The sequence below is a fragment of the Natator depressus genome, chromosome 5, assembly GCF_965152275.1.
Source record: "Natator depressus isolate rNatDep1 chromosome 5, rNatDep2.hap1, whole genome shotgun sequence".
NCBI classification, from domain to species: Eukaryota; Metazoa; Chordata; order Testudines; family Cheloniidae; genus Natator; species Natator depressus.
This window is the reverse complement of record NC_134238.1, coordinates 15,106,209-15,127,886: the sequence shown is the minus strand read 5'-3', so window position 1 is coordinate 15,127,886 and position 21,678 is coordinate 15,106,209. Positions and strand designations below refer to the sequence as shown.

The 21,678-nt window shown below is 38.1% G+C and overlaps 1 protein-coding gene across 3 annotated transcripts in view; it reads left to right on the top strand.

Moving 5' to 3' along the window:
• Positions 1-21,678, top strand: part of DYM (dymeclin) — a 392,088-nt gene that overhangs the window by 279,703 nt on the left and 90,707 nt on the right. For all 3 annotated transcript variants that reach the window (XM_074952350.1, XM_074952349.1, XM_074952351.1), the window contains one exon: positions 17,458-17,560. In XM_074952350.1, the coding sequence (XP_074808451.1) occupies positions 17,458-17,560 (103 nt within the window). The remainder of the gene's footprint in view (positions 1-17,457; positions 17,561-21,678) is intronic.

Below are 21,678 nucleotides of genomic sequence, written 5' to 3'. Positions count from 1 at the left end.
TGTTCTATTAGTCATGTATACTTCACTTTCTATTTCAAACCTCTTTGAGCTACAGTCAACCCTAGAGAATAACTCTAGAAAGTCAAACAGACTCCTTGAAGTATGTATTAGCAAAAGGCAGCTAACAAGATAATGGTTTTGGGGATGCTAAACAAATTAAGGGCAGTTTTATTTTCTGTGTGGGAGGAAGGGAGAGAGAGAAAACGAACAGGAAATATGTTTTTGATGAGCCTGGTAAACTGAGTAAGCAAATTCATGAAGTAATATAGCTGCGGTTCTCAAACTGTAGGTTGGGACCCCAAAGTGGGTCACAATCCCATTTTAATAGGGTCCCCTGGACTGGTGTTAGACTCGCTGGGACCCGGGGCTGAAGCAGAAGCCTGAGCCTTGCCACCGGGGGCTGAAGCTGAAGCCCAAGGGCTTCAGCCTGGGGCAGCGGGGCTCAGGCTGCGGCTTCCGCCTGGCAGGGAGGTGGGGGTGTGTAGTAATTTTTGTTGTCAGAAGAGGGTCTCGGTGCAATGAAGTTTGAGAACCACTGTAATAGAGTGAAAGAAAAAATTACTGGGATTAATTTGAGTTGAGCTTTTGCTAGAGGAAGAAAAGGAAAGGAATATGTTGTCAAAATTTTAGTCTTAGCTATTGTGAATATTGTTTATAATTTTATTTTAGGTTTATGTAACCACAGGAACCACACAGTAAGATTATGTAGGCCCCCTTTTTTTTTTTTTTTTGGAGGTATTCTGGCATAAAGCCTTCCTCATAAAGTCCTGCAGAGACTTAAGCATATGCTTCACTTTACAGACCTGGGAAGTTCCAGTGCCACTGAAGTCAATGGGGATTATTCACTTCCATAAAGTTAAGCACGTGTGCAGTCATTGCAGTCTATGATTTGTATCAAGACAAAAAAGGACAGAGCCTTGTACTGTTGGAATTCAATCCCAATGTCTGATTAGAAGGAATTAAACAGAAAGAAAAGTCAATATAACTCCAGAATAAAAAGAATAACTGTCAGATGATCATGGTAGGAATAAGAAGTTGGGGGTAAATTTTCAAAAGTGACTAGTGATTTTAGGTACCAAACTTGAGACTGCATCAGCCCTCTGATTATCAAGTCCTTTTAAGTTATCAAGTTGGGCATCCAAAATCATTAGACATATTTAAAAATGTATATTTTTTTAAAGTGCAAAGTGCTCAGTTAGGGGAGGAACTGAGCATTCACCTTTACTTCAGTGGGACTTGCCTGAGAGTTGAGGGAAATCACACTTTACAGGAATGTGCAGCATTTTGCAGATCAAGCCATAAATGAGAAATAAAATAAACTAATAACTTGGGCTCATAAGATTGCAGTAGCAATGCTTCAGTTATAGTTGCAATGGTGTGTGCATTTTAAGTTTCCATCCCAAGCAAAATAATGGAATGGCTGATACAGGACTAAATAGAGAATTAAGAGAGTACTATAATTAATGTCAATCAGCATGGGTTTATGGAAAATAGATCTTGTCAAACTATCTTTTTTGGATGAGATTACAAGTTTGCTTTCTATAATAGACTTCTGTAACGTATTTGACTTATTTCAGAGTAACAGCCGTGTTAGTCTGTATTCGCAAAAAGAAAAGGAGTGCTTGTGGCACCTTAGAGACTAACCAATTTATTTGAGCATGAGCTTTCGTGAGCTACAGCTCACAGTATGCATCCGATGAAGTGAGCTGTAGCTCACGAAAGCTCATGCTCAAATAGATTGGTTAGTCTCTAAGGTGCCACAAGTATTTGACTTAGTACCACATAACGTTCTGAACTATACAAAATTAGAACCATACAAAGTGAGAGACCAAGTGGGTAAGGTAATATCTTTTTTTGGACCAGCTTCTGTTGGTGAGAGATACAAGCTTTCGAGCTTACACAAAGCTCTTCTTCAGATCTCACCAACAGAAATTGGTCCAATAAAAGACACTCACCAACCTTGTCTCTCTGATATCCTGGGACCAACACAGCTACACCAATACTGCATACAAAATCAACATGGCACGTTAAATGGATTACAAACTGGCTAACAGATCTCAAAATTTAATTGTAACAATAAATGGAAAATTATCGCTGTGTTTCCAATGGAGTCCTATAAAGATCAATTCTTGTTGTTATGCTATTTGATATTTTTATCAATGATCTGGAAGAAAACATAAAATTATTACTGATCAAGTTTGTAGATGGTACAAAGATTGGGAGAGTAGTAAATAATGAAGATGACTGATTAATGACATAGACCTATCTGGATTGTTTGGTAAGCATGATGCAAGCAAACAATATGTGTTTCAATATGGTCAAATGTAAGGGAGTGGTAATTTGCATAAAGGCATGCATTTAGGAGCAAAGAATGCAGGCTATATACTTACGGGATGCGGAACTCTATCCTGGGAAGCAATAACTGAAAAAGACTTGGGGGGTCATCTAGGATGAACATGAGTTCCCTGGACAATGGTGTAGCTGGAAGGGCTAATGTGATCCTTGGATGTATGAACAGGGGAATTCGCATAGGAGTAGAAAGGTTACATTACCTCTGTATTTGATACTGGTGCAACCACTGCTGGAGTACTGTGTCCGCATTTCAAGAAGAATGTTGAAAAATTGGAGAGGGTTCAGAGAAGAGCCATGAGAACGATTAAAGGATTGGAAAACATGCCTTAGAGCAATTGTTCACAAACTTTTCCAGTTGCGCGCCCCTCCCCTGCACCATTAACAGACTCTATCTGCGTCTACCCCCTTCCCCCATTAGTGCTCAGCCAAGGCTTCCACAGCAGCGGAGCTAGGGATGGGGGAGGAGCTGGCCTGGGGGCGGAAAAGGAATGAGAGCAGAGCTGGGGTGGAGTGGAACTAGAGCTGGGGACGAAGCAGGGTTGGTGCTAGAGAGGGAATGGGGATGGATCTGGGCTAGAGGCAAAATGGGGTTGGGGGTGGTGCGTATTGTTTCTTTTTGTTTTATATATTATCTATAATTATAAAAACACCTAGAGCTTGGGTAGATGCTATTAAATACAAATATAAATCCAATTATTGTTCTTTGGAAGGCTGTTCTGCTACATGTATGGTAAATAGTTTAGATTTGCAAGTTTGTTTAGTATTCAGAGTAGTTTGCGGTAGAAATTAGTCCAAATTACTAATGCAGTGAAGTGAGCATTGTGGTATTTGCATAAATTTTGCTGTCTGCTGTGTAAATTAATGTCTCGGTATGAGACATATCAGCATGGTCTAGAAACCAATATTTCTTGTATTCTCTGGGCAAAGGCTTTGCATCCCGTTTGAGAATGCTATGGGGATCTGTGATTGATGGGTTCATCTATGTTGCCATGTGTTCCCCAGAGCAATGGGATTAGCATTCTCCATGAACATATAAAGCATACACTTAGAGTGCTGCATTATACATTTTATAGTATTGTATCTGGGATCCTGCAGTTGCTGGCTTTATCATTATGCCCAGTTCTACCTTTAGTTGTGTACCTGCGACTCCCATTGGCTTTAATGAGGACACAGTGTGATCTGGAGAATAGAATTTTCCTCTTAATTTGTAAATGGAGTAATTTCAGGTACAGAATGTAGTAAAGCTGGTGTTTTTTATTTGCTTGGGTGTTCTTTGTTTTTTGTGGGTTTTTTTGGTTGGTTGGTTTGTTTTTGCATAAGGAAAGATTAAAATGCTGAAATAAAATGTGAAGGAACAAAGAGCAAACCCTGTTTCCTCTGTGGAAATGAGGTTAATTTCCATACAAACTGAAGACAATGTAAATTTAATTACTGTGCTCTTCGGGGCCTGAGACTTTTTTTTAAAAGAATGCCATGGTGGTTTTACAGATGGAAAAAACTTGCACAACTGCAAGTACTGTATGTTAGTAAGAATCATAAGACAAATCTGTATTGATTTTCCCAGCAATCCTGAAGTTTGTGTATATATTTGTTGAAAAACTCCTTTTACTGACTTCTTAGAATATACATATTCCCATGGATTGTAACAAATAAAATGAATAGTCTGCTGCAGAGATAGTGTATACATGGATTAGTAACTGTTCTCCTACTAGAAGGGTAATTTAATTTTAAAATATTTTACCTATTGTAAAGTCAACTCGTTCCTTTAATAGCATGCCCATTAATGGATATTTGCTTGTATAGCATTTATAAATCTTAAGACTGATGAAATCTGTAAAGAAACTGTTCTTTTAGAAAAATGTTAGTCCCTGACTACACTAGAAATATGACCACCTTAAAGACCTTGAATACACCATGGTCTGACCTAGCTCTTGTTATAAAATAATGTTAAGATCCATCCTATGCCAAAGACTGAAACCTTGTTTGTAACCTGGGTAGCGGGCAGTCTTGTAATGAAGTTCTTTGAATGGTTGTGTTTGTAATATGGGCAATGGTTATCTGCTGAAATTACCTGATCTTCATATTTTTGGGCTGAGTAAATGAAAGTTATTATTTCACTGCTCTCTTATGCTTTTTGTGTCTATTTGGCTGTATTTTAGCAGGAAATCATTTTTTTTTTAGTTTTAATTAGCTGTTTTCAATACCTTTGGAATCTGCTAATATCAATCATAATACTAGTGTATGATATATGTGTATGCTTTTTTATTTACTTGTTAGAACTGAAATCCACTTGAGTGAATACATCGTGGATTGGTCTTATAATGCATTCATCACTGATGCCCCATTTACATTTAAAATAATACCAAGTAAGCACTTGGAGGAGAGGAAGGTGATCAGGAACAGTCAAAATGGATTCACTAAGGGCAAGTCATGCCTGACCAACCTGATTGCCTTCTATGATGAGATAACTGGCACCGTGGATATGGGGAAAGCGGTGGATGTGATATATCTTGACTTTAGCAAAGCTTTTGATACGGTCTCCCACAGTATTCTTGCCAGCAAGTTAAAAAAGTATGGATTGGATGAATGGACTGTAAGGTGGTTAGAAAGCTGGCTAGATTGTTGGGCTCAACAGGTAGTTATCAATGGCTCCATGTCTAGTTTGCAGCCGGTATCAAACGGTGTGCCCCAGGGGTCGGTCCTGTGACCGGTTTTGTTCAACATCTTCATTAATGATCTGGATGATGGGATTAATTGCACCCTCAGCAAATTCGCAGGTGACACTCAACTGTGGGAGAGGTAGATATGCTGGAGGGTAGGGATAGGGTCCAGAGTGACCTAGACAAATTGGAGGATTGGGCCAAAAGAAATCTGATGAGATTCAACAATCACAAGTGCAGAGTCCTGCACTTAGGAAGAAAGAATCCCATGCACCGCTACAGGCTGGGGACGGACTGGCTAAGCAGCAGAAAAGGACCTGGGGATTACAGTGGATGAGAAGCTGGATATGAGTCAGCAGTGTGTCCTTGTTGCCAAGAAGGCCAACGGCATATTGTGTTGTATTAGTAGGAGCATTGCCAGCAGATCGAGGGAAGTGATTATTCCCCTCTACTCAGCACTGGTGAGGCCACACCTGAAGTATTGCATCCAGTTTTGGTCCCCCCACTACAGAAGGGATGTGGACACATTGGAGAGAGTCCAGCGGAGGGCAATGAAAATGATCAGGGGGCTGGGGCACATGACTTACGAGGACAGGCTGAGGGAACTGGGGTTATTTAGTCTACAGAAGAGAAGAGTGAGGGGAGATTTGATAGCAACCTTCAACTACCTTAAGGGGGGTTCCAAAGAGGATGGAGCTCAACTGTTCTCAGTGATGGCAGATGACCGAACAAGGAGCAATGGTCTCAAGTTGCAGTGGGGGAGGTCTAGGTTGGATATTAGGAAACACTGTTTTACTAGGAGGGTGGTGAAGCACTGGAATGGATTACCTAGGGAGGTGGTGGAATCTCCATCCTTAGAGGTTTTTAAGGCCTGGCTTGACAAAGCCCTGGCTGGGATGAGTTAGTGGGTGTTGGTCCTGCTTTGAGCAGGGGGTTGGACTAGATGACCTCCTGAGGTCTCTTCCAACCCTAATATAAATAATAATAACCAGTGCACTAAACTAATAACTGAAGGTGTTTCATTTGTTTGCAAAAGTTTAGATCAGAGAGACGAGGTGGGTGAGGTAATATCTTTTATTGGACCAACTTCTGTTGGTGAAAGAGACAAGCTTTGTGAGCTCATTTGAAAGAGTAGCAATTGTCTGGTTTCAACCACACAGTAGTTATTGGGGCATGTAGTGCACTGTATGAGGTACACCACATGTTGTGATAGTCATGCATAGGACCCGTGAGATACATCCGTGATATTTCCATCCTCTGATTACCTTGTCCAGACCTGAAGAAGAGCTCTGTGCAGCTCTAATGTTTGTCTGTTTCACCAACATAAGTTGGTCCAATAGAAACTATTACCTCACCCACCTTGTCTCGTGAATATCTTGGGACCAACGCGGCAGCGGCAACAGCAACACAGAAAACAACAAAGCTTAGAACAGTAAAACTTGTGGAGTAATATTTTGATTGTGACTAATGAGCCAACAGAGGGAGTATAAATTATTGTTTATAATGGGACCCTATGTAGATATTATCTTTCTTTCAGTGATGCATTAAACAGTAGCTCAGAAACCAAAGGTACAGCTACAACATAGAGGACGTTCTCCATAAGATTATATTAACTTTAAAAGAGGTAAAATTTTGAGTCTAAGCTATTCTCATGTCTTTATATAAAGGGGTTCTTTTCTAATGGAATTATGATGGTGAAATACAAGCTGTAGAATACCATTGTTTAAGGTGTGGTTCTATAATGTGTGGCCTTTATGGCCTGTATTTAATTTTGTAACTTTATTACTTTTTTAAATTGAGGACAGTAATACATTTGGCATGTGAAAATGAGAGAGAAGAGAAACAATAATTCAGAGAATATTACTGTAATATTAGAGTACATAACTACCCACGTGTGCCCCAGGTGTGCCTAGGGCAGCCCACACTGGAAATGCCAAGGTCAGGGCAGGCTGCAAAAGGGAGAACAGATACTCCTAAGACTAGTGGGTAACATTAAAGTTAAACTCCTCAACCAGTCACAAACTGTGCTTCTGATCCCCTACACTGGTCATCAAGAAGCTAAAAAGAAATCACTCAGTCCCCTTTATTGTATTCCAGTTCTCTGGCTCCCAATCAGTATATAGGGCCAGGACAGTGAGAAGTTATTTAAAAAACTCTGCTCACTATACAAAATGTTCTTCTGATCCCAAAGGGTCAGCCACGTTACCAGGTCAATATAGGTTTGGATCTTACCCAAAATACCACGCTGCCAGCCAATCCTTTAGTCTCTAAAACTAAAGGTTTATTATAAAGAAAAAAGAAAGAACAAGAAGAGAGAGGTTAAATGGTAAAGCAGTCACATACATACAGAGACTTGAAAGTTACATATATCAGGTTCTTAGCAGTATTGGTGAGTTTGCTGGCTTGAAAGTCCCTCTGGAACACATCCACAGCTTGGATGGAAGTCCTTTGTTCAGAGCTTCCTTTGTAGAAAGGTTACTCCAAAGGTAAGAAGCAGGAATGATGAAGACATAATGGAGAAGATGCAGCTGCCTTTTATAGTCTTTTGCCATGCAGCTTCTATTTCCTTTGTTCCAAACACAAGCTGCCCAGCACATGGCCTGGAAGCCTTAGAATTCTATCCATAGGCATGCCCCTGCATGCCTTGCTGAGTCATACGGTGTAGCCCCTGGCCTTTTCAATGGGTTCATTGTACAGTTGATGCCCCTTGGTGGGCCATGAAGCAGTCTAGGCAGTGCTGATGCCAATCTGTCTGGGGATGTCACCCAGATGCACAGCACAAGTTTGGAACTACAGACATACCATACATATAACTTACAATACAAAGGTGATACAAACACATTCGCAAGATTACCATACTTGGCAAATTAGAACATTTTTGCAGATACCTTACACGGCATATCTGGCACAACTCATTGCTATTTTACAATATTGGTATTCATAATATCCTAAAGTGTCCCCCAAATTCCATATCACACCATGTTCATCCAATTTCTGTCCCACTAGGCTGTGTTTACAGCTGCATGGCTTTTTTTGTGTGTTTAGCTGCTGCTCAGTTTATCATCATGTACTTCCTGAAAGGGGGATTACATGAGACCTCTGGGTCTCCACACACCAATTACAAATAATGCTATAGTTCTTGAGTATTCCCATACTCAGAGATTTTACTAATTATTTTTGATTGATCTGATAAATTAAAGTTAACTACCGTCCTTGAAAATTGGGGGAGGGAGGGAGAGAGTGTTTGTGTTTGGGAGGGAGAGGTTCTGTCCTTGGTTCCCTTTTCTTCTCTCTCATGGTTTTGTTTATTTTCTCTGTTCCAGTAACTCTCAGTTTACCTTTCTTCCTTTGACCTTACCCCTTTCTTTCAACCTCTCACTTCTTCCTGGACGTCCTAGCACCTGTTTAAACTCAGTTTGGGGAACTCTGAGCTGCTCCTCTTCCCTACCATACCTTCTCTTCTTCCTCTCTTCTCTGCTGTTTTTGCTAACACAACCATCTTCCTCATCACCCAGGCTCCAAACTTCAGTGTCATTTTTGACTTTTCCTCTTACCATCAGAGGAGGCAGGGAACTTTAGAGTATTATGTCCCCAATCCTACAGTCTTATTCACACAGGAGTCCTTCAGCTGACATGCATGCAGCTGCAGGATTGAAGCCTAATGTCACTGCCTGCCTGAATAGTCAGTTAAACATTTTCAAATGAAAATACATGATTTATGTAATTAAATATATTGATTAATCATTGCAGCTTTAATTACAAATAGGGACATGGATAATAGCAATACAGATCCAATGCTAATATTGCCTTTCTGTATGGTTGCGTGGGTCTGTGAGGGTGCTAATGCAAGAGTGTAGTTCTGATGAGACCTTTGCCAGTTTACCCATTTTAATTATATTGATTTTCTTTATGCCAGAGAACCCATCTCCCACAAAGGTTTGTTTGTCTTGTCTGCCTCTTTCTTTAGGTTATGTCTGATGGCAAACCACAAAATAAAAATATATGCAAATTTTACTGCAGCCTTTCCTCTCTCTTTCTTTTCATTTAGTATTTGTTGTAGGGCGTTCCTTAAATTCATAGATTTTTTTTTTTTAAGGCCAGAAGAGACCATTGTCATCATCTAATCTGACCTCTGACAAAACAGAGGCCATAGAACTTCCCTGAATTAATTCCTGTTTGATCTAGGCATATCTATTAGAAAAACATCCAGTCTTGATTTAAAACTTTTCCAGTGATGGAGAATGCACGACAACCCTTGGTAAGTTGTTCCAATGGTTAATTGCTCTCCCTGTTAAAAATTAGCACCTTATTTGCACTCTGAACTTGTCTACCTTCAACTACCAGCTGTTGAATGTTAGTATGTGTTTATCTGATAGATTGAAGAACCCCCTGTTATCAAATTTCTGTTCCTCATGTAGATATAGACTGTGATCAAGTCATCCCTTAACTTTCTCTTGGATAAGCTAAATAGACTGAACTCCTTGAGGTCCATCACCATAATGCACATGGTCCAATCCATTAATCACTCTTGTGGCCCTTCTTTGAACCCTCTCCAGTGTTTCAGCATCCTCTTTGAAGTATGATACTAGAACTGGACACAGTATTTTAGTAATGGTTGTACCAGTGCCAAATACAGAGGCAATATAACCTCTCTATGCTTATTCAATATTCCTGTTTAAACATCTGAGGATCACATATGTCCTTTCACCCACACCATTGTACAGGGAGCTCCATGTTCAGCTGATTATTCACCGTGATCCCCCACCCCAAGTCACTGTTTTCCAGAATAGAGTTCCCCATCTTGTGACTATATGCCTTCATTCTTTGTTCCTAGATGTATACATTTAAATTTAGCCATATTGAAATGGTTATTGTTTGCTTGTATCTCTCTTACAAAGCGATCAAGATTGTTCTATATCAGTGACCTATGCTTGTCATTATTTGCCACTCTTCCAATCTTTGTTCCATGGTAAATTTTATCAGTAATGATTTTGGGGTTTTTCCAGGTCATTAATAAAAATATTAAATAGTATAATGCCAAGAATTGATCCCTGTGATTGACCAATAGAAACATACCTACTTGATCATTATTCTCCATTTACAATTACATTTTGAGGCCTATCTGTTAGCCAGTATTTAATCCATTTAGTGTATAGCATGTTGAGTTTCTGTGGTTCTGATTTCTTAATCAAAATGTCATGTGGAACCAAGCCAAATGCCTTACAGAAGTCTTAGCTATATTACATCAAAAATGTATATTATATTAAGTGTCTAATTTTAGTAGCTGCTTTTTAACATCCTCATTAGTTACTGTTGTAATGGAAAGTATTTCATCATAAGATATAAATACATCATATATTTTTTACCAAATATAGAACTGAAATATTTATTGACCGCTTCTGCCTTTTTTGCATTATTATTCATCTACCATTTCTAGTGTGGGACCAATATCATTTTTAGAACTTGTTTGTTCTTTATATACTTTAAAAACTCATTATTTTCTTTAGCTCTGTTAGCCATTGATTTCTGCTTGTGTTCTTTTGCTTCCTTTATCAATATTCTGTAATTCCTACCTTCTAATTTATATTCATTACTACCAACTTCCCCTTTTTTTCTATTTGTTATATATATTTTTAAAAATAGCTACTTTCACATCCCTTCAAAGACAGCTTGTTGTTGTTTTTTTAATCCGGCTTCCCTTCTTTCTTAATTGTGGTATTGGGTGTCTAGTAAAATGATTTTAAACAGTTTCCAATTATCATTGACAGTTGTCTTTTAAAATTCTTTATCCCAGCTGATTTGGTGCATAATTGTTTTAATTCTTTGATCCTTTAAAAGCAGCATATATATATTTTACTGCTTTGGACTTTACATTTGTTATACATAAACAAAATAATCAACTCATGATCACTCGCAGCTATTCAACCACTAATTTTTAGTTCTGCTATAAAGAGGAATTGATCTGTCAAGATCAGGTCTAATATACAGTTCCCTAATGTTAGATTCAACGCCTTCCGAGTTAGAATTCCTAACAATTATTTATGACAATTGCCTAAGGACACTTTAGTACTGGCAGCATGAAACTTTGAGGTCTCCCATGATAACTCAGGGGTTTTTTTCCCCTACACACTATAGATATGTGCTTAAGAAGTTGGTCTTCCTGTTCTCTAGTGTGATTTTGGAGGTCCATTGAGTCATTAAAACATTGATCCATAAGCATTCTTATGAAAATGTGGTAAGGAGGTCCCTGTGTATTTGAGCTTTAACTGTTCTGAACTTGAGTACATTGTTAATATATAAATTACATATCACAGAAAGTAATGATGGAAAATCCCACACTATCGTCATCTCATTTAGTCTATCCACCCTGACCATGAAGGATTTTTTCCTACTATATGTTTTTCCATTGTTGTGTCCAGTCTAGTCTTAAATAGGCAGAAGTAGAAGTGTGATTAAGGCATATGAATGGGAATTAGGAGACCTTTTTGTGACTGCCACGGGTAAATGGGAATAACAATACTGCCTTTAGGTGGTGCTCTGAGGCTAAATTAATATTTACCAGTTGCTCTCAGATGCTCGGAGAGAGGGTGCTACACAAAGTGCAAATTATTATTCTAATCCATTAAGTGTCTTGAGTGATGAGGCTTCCCCAGACTTCGCCATTGCACTGTTCAACACTCCTTGAGATGTAAGTGTTCAGCAGTTATTCCTGATACTCAGCCTACATTTTCCTTTGCCTAATTTCATCGCATCCCACGAATTCTGTGAAATTAATAGTTAGTTCACCTTCTCACACACCCACCAATGTTTCAGAAGTAGAAATTGATAGGGGAGGTTTCAGCAGCTAATCTCCTAATTAAATTATCTGACCTTTTAAATTATAGGAAGAAAAGGGAAAATCAGACAAGAAGAGGGAATGAGGCAACCTTTCTTTTCTCTCTCTAATTCTGCTGTTCCTTCCCCTCTCCTCACTCATCCTCCTCTATTTTCCAGGGGGATCGTGGAGGAGGGGGATTCATTTTGCCATATGTTTTCCAGTTCTGTGCAGGAGGATTAATATTGTGTATGTTTCCATTCTCACATGCTGAAGAAATGCATTACTCAAAATCCTGCTGCCTTATTCTGTGTTTTGTATTTAAATTCCCTTTGCAGCCAAAGCAGCTCACAGGGTTTTCCCCAAAAAGCTACTTATGGTGAAGTCCCTCTTCTTTCCAGAGCTGCATTCTTCCTCTTCTTGAAATGAACTGTACCTTCCAAAATAGACTGAGACACTTTGTTTAATCTGCCCTTGAACTCACTGCACTAGACACCTCTAGATCAGTTTTAACCAAAGGTGCTGTCTGCACAGCACTAGATGGTTCTGATGACACTACTGAATTAGCAGTACTAATGACTGCAGAAGTAACACTGCATTCCCCATTGCAGGTAAACAACCAGTTTTCAAAGCCAAGCTTTAGACAAGCTGAAAATCTGTCTGCAAATGAGCAATTTACTGTGTAAATACAGCAACTGGATTTGGGAAGAGAAAAGGAACTGTGCTGCTGTGTATGCCACTCTCCTGGATGATCTTATTTTTGTTTTCTTATTCACTTTCAGTAGTCTTATCCAAGTGTTTCCAATTATAACAGTTGTCGATTGGTGGGAGGCTGATATGAGGCCTAACCAGGTAGATATCTTGATAAAAGACTGCAGATGGATCTTTTCTCTGGGATGCAGATTTTCACTGTCTTCAGATCTATTGAATTATCCTGAATGCTGTAGGTATTGATCACCACCTATACTTATCACAAAGGATTAGTATTTCTTAATCTTCTTATCTAACACTATTTGTATATCAGACTAATTGAGAGAGGTGTGGTTCAGTGATAGTTTCATCCTGGGGCTAGCACTCAGGAAGCTGTATTTCTAACATCAGCTCTGATCCTGATTCCCTCTGGTCTTGGGCATGTTACTTCATTATTCTGCTTCAGTTTCTCCATCTGTAACATAGGGAGGACAATATACAGCTATCATAAAGGTAGTTGTGAGGATTTATTAGATAATGACTGATAAGAAATTTGAATATAAAGTGTTATAGAAATCAAGCTATTAATACTATTCCTAAGATGACACAGACTGAAGAGATGTTGGGAACGGATAGGACATTGAATTGGCTCTTAAGAGAAAAGGTAAGGTGTGGGTTTGAAAAACTAATTCATTCCTCTTGACTCCCTCAGAAGAATATTGCAAAAATCTCTTGCCTTTTGCAGAGGTTCTTGGATAACAATAAAGAAACAGGATATTGTTAGGGTGAGCAACTTACTCTACATGCTGTAAAAGATACTGACTGTATTTTAAGCAAATAAAGAGCAAAGAAGACTTGCTCAAACTCTGATCAACACTTTTGCAGAGAGAAAAGTTTTGAGTTCTCTCTGCTCTTCAAAGCACTAAAACAGTCTCTCAGGTCCCCAAAAGATTCTGTATCTATAGTATATTAACCCAGGAAATATTCTGCCTCTTGCATACTATTTTATGAAACTGGCTATATAAATGTATATATTTGTTTATATAAATGTAACATATGAACAGAGTAGGCTCTGCTGCTGCACCCTGGTGCCCATCAAGAGAGATTGCCAAGCATTCCCCAATGTTAACACCACCACTTCATTGTTAGTGGGTGTCACTAGCTTTTATTTACCCTGTTTTGTGTTGCCACTTTTATATTCTCTAATAAATGACTAATTAATATTAGTGATTTTTGTGAAATCTTATACCAGCTCTAAATCCTTATGAATGCTCTGAAAATAAGCCAGCAGGAGATGATAAAAGAATGTACAACAGCAGACCACTTCTACTTATGGTAAATCATGTCACCTCTAGGATATAGTTGACTGCACCAAGAAAAAAAAGTTTTTTACAATTATGACCATCCAGAGCTCTGGGTACATGTAGAAGAATTATATAATAAAACATACAAATTAGGACACAAACCAGTCCAAACTCTCCAACCATCCAGATAAAACTCACTCAGTCTACAATTCCAGAAAAACATGCTGGGGTGGCAGGGAAATATATGAGCTTAACAAATTCAGGTTCTGATGAACCAGTGTGAGGAAGCAGGTTCCAAAACTGAGGTGGATTCTCTGGAAATGCTCTCTGAAATCAATCTAACTTACACTGTGCCTATTACCATACTATCTGAGTGCCTTATCTCCAGTTCCCCTCCCTTTTAAATCCAGGAGTTAGTAGTTTAAGCAACTGAGAATATTTCAACAGTTGCGATATCACACAATTATCGATCTATCTGCAAACTGAAAGCACTGCAGCCTCAGACTGTGTCACTGTATATTCTGATTGTCTCACAAGCATGTTGAACAGGAAGAGCCCTATGGTACCCTCCAAAAGAGGGATTCTTGGAGCAGTGCTACCGGGTGGATTCTCTCCGAGATAAAGGAATGGAGCCACTCAAGCATGGTTTATTCTATCCTTGCCAAGAACTGCAGCCTTGTCGTCAGTGGTATCAAAGGCAACTGAGAGATCTCAAAGAATCTGCATGGACATTTGATTACCTCAGACAGGCTATAATTGACCAATGAGACCAGTGCTGTCTGTGAGCCATATCCAGAACTAAAACATGGTTGATTTTCAAGTGTCTTTTGAGTTTCTCTCTGACCTTGTTCTGGTGGCACATCACACTTTCAGAATGGTTATAGCCATCAAAGAGAAGCAAAAGTGTCTGTCCTTTGTCTCTGTGTGTAAAATATAATATATGGGGAGATCGAAAATAGAGGTGGTGAATGGATTTGAGGGTAAAAGTAGTAAGCTAACTGCCTGGGAGAAAAAGAAAAGTTAGAAATTGTAATAAACAGGTTGGGGAGCTTCATAAAGCAGGGATCCAGACAGTAATAAATTGTATGACTTGTGAGTTAGTAAATGTATGATATAAGTAGGGCAATATAACATTTGTCAACCCCAGAGGCTGAACACTTCAAGGCTGTACACAGCTCTGCTCCTGCATTCTTCTAGGCCAAGATTTTCAAAAGTGACTAGTAATTTTGGAGGTCTCCATTTTTTGGATACTCAACTCGAGGCACCTTACAGGGGTTCTGATTGTCAGAAAGTGCTGAGCACTTACCCTAGTCTTTTATTTCCTACTGCTACTGACATCAAGGCCTTCCCTCTGCCTTCACCTTCAGTTTACGTCCTCCTACATTCACTGCCATGCTTCCTTACATGACTGCCCTGTATGCCTGGAATGACCTCTCTCATCCACATCATTCAAGCAGCTTTCCTCCTTCATATCTCTCCATCAAACACTGTGATGCACAACAGAAAGCCAAGAAATTGTCTGTTTAACATATGCAACACTATTCCTTGCTTTTCCACTTCCTTGACTACATCCTGTCTCCCTATGCCTTGCCTCCCTTAGATTGTACGATGCTCAGGCAGAGACCTGTCCTTCTGTGTCTTTAAAGCACCATCTCTGTGTTAACATTAGACAAGGCAGTACAGTATTGTGATGTCTTTGTGTTTACAATAAATATATGGCATAACGATTACATTCCCCATTAAATTTGCTTAAAGTGTTAAGATTTATAGTCACGCTCTTCCTAAACATCAGTGTCCAGGAACATACCCATACGTCTGAAAACGAAGCTGAACCTGTGAGTTTAATGTGACTGAGAGCTGAAGGATAGATTTAAACTGATTGATTGAAAGGCCAGTGTTTTATCCATCAAACCACCCAACTTGTAAATCATCTATTAACCTTAATGAAAATAAATTTTGATTTAATTTTTTGCGGGGTGTAGTAGGGTAAAGTTTTAAAATCTGAAAAATTAAAACAAACGGATATCCTGGTGAAGGGACCTACATGCATGAAGTGAAAGTAAGAAGCAGTCAACTGCCTGTGAATTATTTTTATGATAATGTAATAGATCAGGTTAAACACACAAAACCCCATAATTCTTGGCCATTGTGTCACTTTGATGTTCTATTATGTACAGTGTTCAGCTTTGATCACCTCACCTAGAGAATGATTTACAGTAGCAGAGACCAACAAAGTCTTGAAGGGCAACAAAACAGTTTAGAGCTACGCAGGATTTACATATGAAGCCAGATTGTTGAAGTTCTTTAGCCTGAAGAGAAAGATTAGGTGATGTACAAAATAGTGAAGGGTACAGTGAAGACACTCAAGAAAGGAACACCAGTGGCACTAAAGAGCAGTCCCTTTAAAATACATAACTTCTAAAGTAGTACTTTCATCTATGTAGTTAACCTGAACCAGTAAATTCACTGCCGAGGAGCTCAGACAAATTCAGACTGGAAATAAGGTGCCCCTTTTTTAACTGTAAGGGTAACTAACCATTGGTAATTTGGCATGGATTATAGTGGATTCTCCATCACTAGCACTTTTTAAATCAAGATCGGATGTTTTTCTAAAAGTTAGGCTCAAATGCAAATAGGAATTAATTCAGGGAAGTTTTATGGCCTTTGTTATGCAGGTCAGATTAGATGATCACAGTGTTCCTTTCTGGGCTCGTCTATGAATCTGTACAGTTACGGACTGCTTAATTTACATTTTTCTTCAGACTTAATACATCTGTTTAGCATCTTGTAGTACTATGTATGCCAGGTAGTGCATGTAAAATAATTTATTTGGGGAATACACAGTGCTTACCCCAATTAGTAAAGATTAAGCACAGGACTTTTAAACGATCCAAAGTGATTTCTGAGCATAAGGGAATGTCTTTAGTGAGACTTTTTATAAGGATGTAAGTCACATAGATGATTTTGAAATTTCCACCCAAAGTATAAGAAGTTAAAAATAATAAAAAACAATGCAGACATACAAAGCCCCTCTAAATTCACAGAGGAATTACCTTTGTAATTTGGTTCCTCATCCTCTGAATTGCACCTGAAGTCTCTGCTGCTCCTTGAAAAGAAAACGTATAGTATGGGAGTGCTGACTAAATTAGTAAAATACATATCTTTATTAACTTGGGTTTTTTTAATGTACTAGAACATTAACAAACTGAAACATAAAAAGTGGGGGGAAATGTACAAGATACTACATGTATCCAAGGTTGTGGAAAATAAGTATATTGCATTGAGATAGTGAGCTTGAAGACTTAATTGTTATGGATACACAGGAGCAGAATTTAAGTTGCACATACAATCTTAACTTTGTTATTCCCAGACTTTTGAATATTTAAGCATGAAAACTTAACATTCTTTCTCCATATTTTGTAGTATGGAATTCAAAGTTCTTTTTCGCTTACCTAAGATGTAAAGCATATATTACCCATACAATTGATGTGCATTGTATTTTTCTTTAAATCTCCCAATTCAAGGAAATATTATGGAGAGTTTCTTCTAATTGAATAGTCTAGCTTACTGGAAGTAGAGGGTCGCTTGTGAATTCTTATTATAGTAAACATTTTCCGATTTTTGTGTTCTTTTTCAGTTTGTTTTCTTTGTTGTCTAAAAAACACAACAAAGTTTTGGAGCAAGCCACACAAACCTTGCGAGGTTCCCTCAGTTCAGATGACTCTCCACTTCCTGATTACGTGAGTATTGAACTTAATGTTTTAGTGAACTTCTCAAAATAGAAGCAGCAACATCCCTAAATCTGCAGAAGTTTATCAAAGTGTGTGACAATGAGGCAACCACCAACACCAAAATATAGGAACCTCTCAAAATGACATCATGTCTGAAACTTAGTAAGAAAATGAAAAATATACTTACAAATGGCAAAACAAAACCACAGCTATTCAAAGCTAAGAAACCTTCCATAGCCTGTCAGCTTGCAGTTTTCAAAAGAGTTGCAATCAGATGCATTTGAGAGAGATAGTTAAAAGCATACTTTAAAAAAAAAAAACTCTTCGGCATCTACCAATATTTTAAAAGGCCTAAAATATTATGCAGATCTGCTATTGAAACAAACCCTAATTCGTCTGTGAAACAGCAGTGCCCAATATATGAATGAAGTTGTAGACCAAACTGGTGTTTTCTGAACATGCATGCGCACATGCACTTCTAAGGATGGCTTCTCATCTGTTCTAAGCCAATATCTTCAGACGGGACAATAATTTGTAAATTGATAGCATGACTGTCAGAAAACTCCTTGTTTACTGTACTGTTAATTTATACAACAAAGAAAGTTCCTCCCAGGTCTTAAATGGTATTATTTATATATTCTTTTCAAATGTCTCTGGTTTATATTGATTTACATTGTTACATTTTATTTTATAAAACTTGTGCAAAAATGTTTTTCCTCATTTATAAATTGCTATGAGTTTGACCATGGAAATATAACCATATTTTACCTTGAGTTTTAGTAAGTGTTTCAGGAAACCAAACTCTGAGGGATTACAAACTGTACAACTCCATCTTCACATATTTCAAGCTTTTAAAAGCCTATGTACCTTCTAGAACATCTTTTATTATTATTATTTGCATTATCATATAACCTAGGAGCTCCAGTCATGGAACAGAACCCAACGGTAGGCACTGTACAAATAGAAAAAAAGATAGTCCCTGCCTACAGACCCTAAGTATAAGACAAGAGACAACTGATGAATACAGACAGACTAATAGGGGAGTACAAGGAAACAATATTGGTCAGCACGATAGGCTGTGGTCTCAACACACTAGCTAATAGCTATTGAAACTATTACTTTTTATCTAACAGGTTATATTTTGGGGGCTCAAAATGATTAATTTAACTAGCAACATCTCTTGACTCGCATGTCTTGGCCAGAGTTGTTTATATGCAATACACAAACAATGCCATTTTGCTATTCAAAAGCAGAGGGCTGGCTAAGTTTTTGAGTAAACAATCATCAGCATTTTTTCCTATTTAGTCTTGCCACCTGTGATGCCATATTTCAGAGTAACTTCTTACGACAACAGTGATTTTATGCTCTCTGATTTGTCTGTTGTGCTTTTGAGAAGTAGCACTCTAACCTTTAACATATCAACTAATTTGTAACTCAAAACATGGTGTTAAACAAACAAAACAAAAAGTCACCTCTTAGCATAAGGAAAGAACCATATCATGTGTTTTATTAAAAGAGAATAAAACATAAGTCTAAAAGCTCTTTCAGTTGGGTAAGCATGAACAAACAGATGTCCTTTAGACTTTGCAAGAGTCTCAATGGGTTGGTGCTCTAATTTTATAAGTAAAAAGAAAAGGAGTGCTTGTGGCACCTTAGAGACTAACAAATTTATTTGAGCATAAGCTTTCGTGAGCTACAGCTCACTTCATCGGAAGTGAGCTGTAGCTCACAAAAGCTTATCCTTGAATAAATTTGTTAGTCTCTAAGGTGCCACAAGTCCTCCTTTTCTCCTTGGAATTCTGTCCATCCTCTCCCCTTCCCCCCCCCCGCACCTCAGACAGGGGGAATGTGATGGTTATGTTTAGGGGCCTGGGGGATTGTATCTAGTTTTTAAGATTAAAGATCTTTTTTATCTTTAGAATTCTCCCCCAAGTCTTATGAAATAGTTAATTTTAGGTAGAAGTTGAAAAACTCACTAAGGAACAAAATTTAAATTTAAAAATAATTTTTTATTCTAATAAATTGACGTGATATTCAATGCACATTTAGACATGTTGGTTTGTTCAGTGTCCACATTAATTTTAACTGCAATTATATGCAACACAGGGATAGGGGGCTTATGGCAGCAGGTGCTTTACTTGCTGCTTACTAGTATTTGGTCTTAGATGTTGAGTGGCAAGTTGAAGGCCTTTTGGAGCAGACTTCTGGAAGTGCCTAACACCCATAATTGGGGTCAGACTTCCAGAAGTTCTGAGCACTCAGAGGTTGCTGGCTGCTGAATTCTTCTGCAAATCTACCCCTTTATTTTCATACTAGCCAACTACCAGCACTAAGAATTTAAGCCACCAATCTTCTAGTTGGCTAGGTTATCCACAAATAGCCAAGATAAATTGGTAACTGGCCACATGGGGAAATTTCTGGAAATCAGTTGAGTTTAAAATTTGACATTTATATTTGGGAGGTAGAAAAAAGTGGATGTTTCCCAAAGCGAACCCTAGAAATACATCCTTGCACACATGAAGTGAGCTGTAGCTCACAAAAGCTTATGCTCTAATAAATTTGTTAGTCTCTAAGGTGCCACAAGTACTCCTTTTCTTTTTGCAGATACAGACTAACACAGCTGCTACTCTGAAACCTGTCAGTTAGGTGCTGGAGTTCTAAATTATCCCATCTTTGGGGATGTCACTTGAATGTCATTTCAAAGGCAATTAAAAGCTTGTCAGTGGCCGGAAGTACCCTCTAGCAATTAAACCTCTGGCTTATTCATATAGCATTTGGAAATCCCTCTGATGAAAGGTGCTGTACAAGTACAAAATATTATTTTTTCATCCCACAAGATCTATAGAGTAACTACACAGTTGTCAATACATACTTTTACTAAACATTTATTTCTTGGACACATTTTAAAGTTGGTCTCAAGAAATTCCTAGTCTTTTAGAGCCCTCTGGTGCCATATGTTGAAGGTCATGTGACCAAATCATATGAAATGTGCAAGAAAGTTCCTTTGCAACGGATCTTTCATATGTGGGGCATATGACCCCATCTTTTTAAATACAAAAAATGCTCTCATGATCCATCCTCCAAAGCACAGTCCAGAATGTTACTTTTCTGCATTAGTTAAGGCCTAGAAATTGATCTACTTTTATAGTCAATAAGGAAAGTTTAAATAATATGAGCAAAGTAAGCCATGCAATTTGAGTCCAGTAGCAAAGCCTGATGGATTTGTAAGAACTGCTGATCAGAGCTGAATTTTTCCTGGCCAATTCCCAGTCTAGTGAATTATTTCTTACCTGCTGTGCAGAGCTAATGTTATTTGGAAGCCCAGGATTCTACAAATGTCGCTGCATTTCCTCCTCCTTTGTTAATAATCTAAATAAAACTTTGTAATTGTTTGATGAGATGTTTTTCTCTTTCTATTCTTTTTCTTTCTCAGCTTGTGCTCTATAATGGCGATAAATGAAGTCCACCATTTAGATTCTTCTTTGATTTATCCTTGATTTATATGGTAAATAGAAAGCAGCTGTCTATTTAAGCATCTAATTCTTGAAACCCTTAGGCCCCTCAAGCATCATCTGGAAATAATGTAGCTTGTAAAACAAAGCTAAGAAGAAAAAGCAATGTTTGTTTTATGTGGGATGAATGACTTCAGTTGGGGTCCTTCTAATTCGGCCATTATGAGGGTTATTAAAAAGCAGTATTACAAAAGTGGTTTCAACAAAAAGAATTTTTTGTAACTTCTATCTTGTTATTACAGTTGATTATAGTCAAAGCTGAAAGTACTTTATTAATAGTCCTTCGTTTCAGTTCCCCCAACTGAGAACCAAAGCATCTGTAATCTTGCGCTCTCATATATGGGTGGATGTTAAATGGTTCCCTTATTTCATTTAATTCCTTAAAACAATCAGTGTGTTAGAAGTCAAATCTACATATTTGTCTTGTATGTCTTGGGATCTGTAAAGTCTAGCTGAAGGAAGGTCTCTGAACAGAAATATTATTAGCTATCTTTTAAACAAGGTGAAACAATATAGAAAGCTACATGTTTTATTCAGGATTTAATGACGTTGCTGTTGATAAAAAATGACTGCATATAAGAACTAGACAAGCTTTATCTTCAGTATGTGTGATTT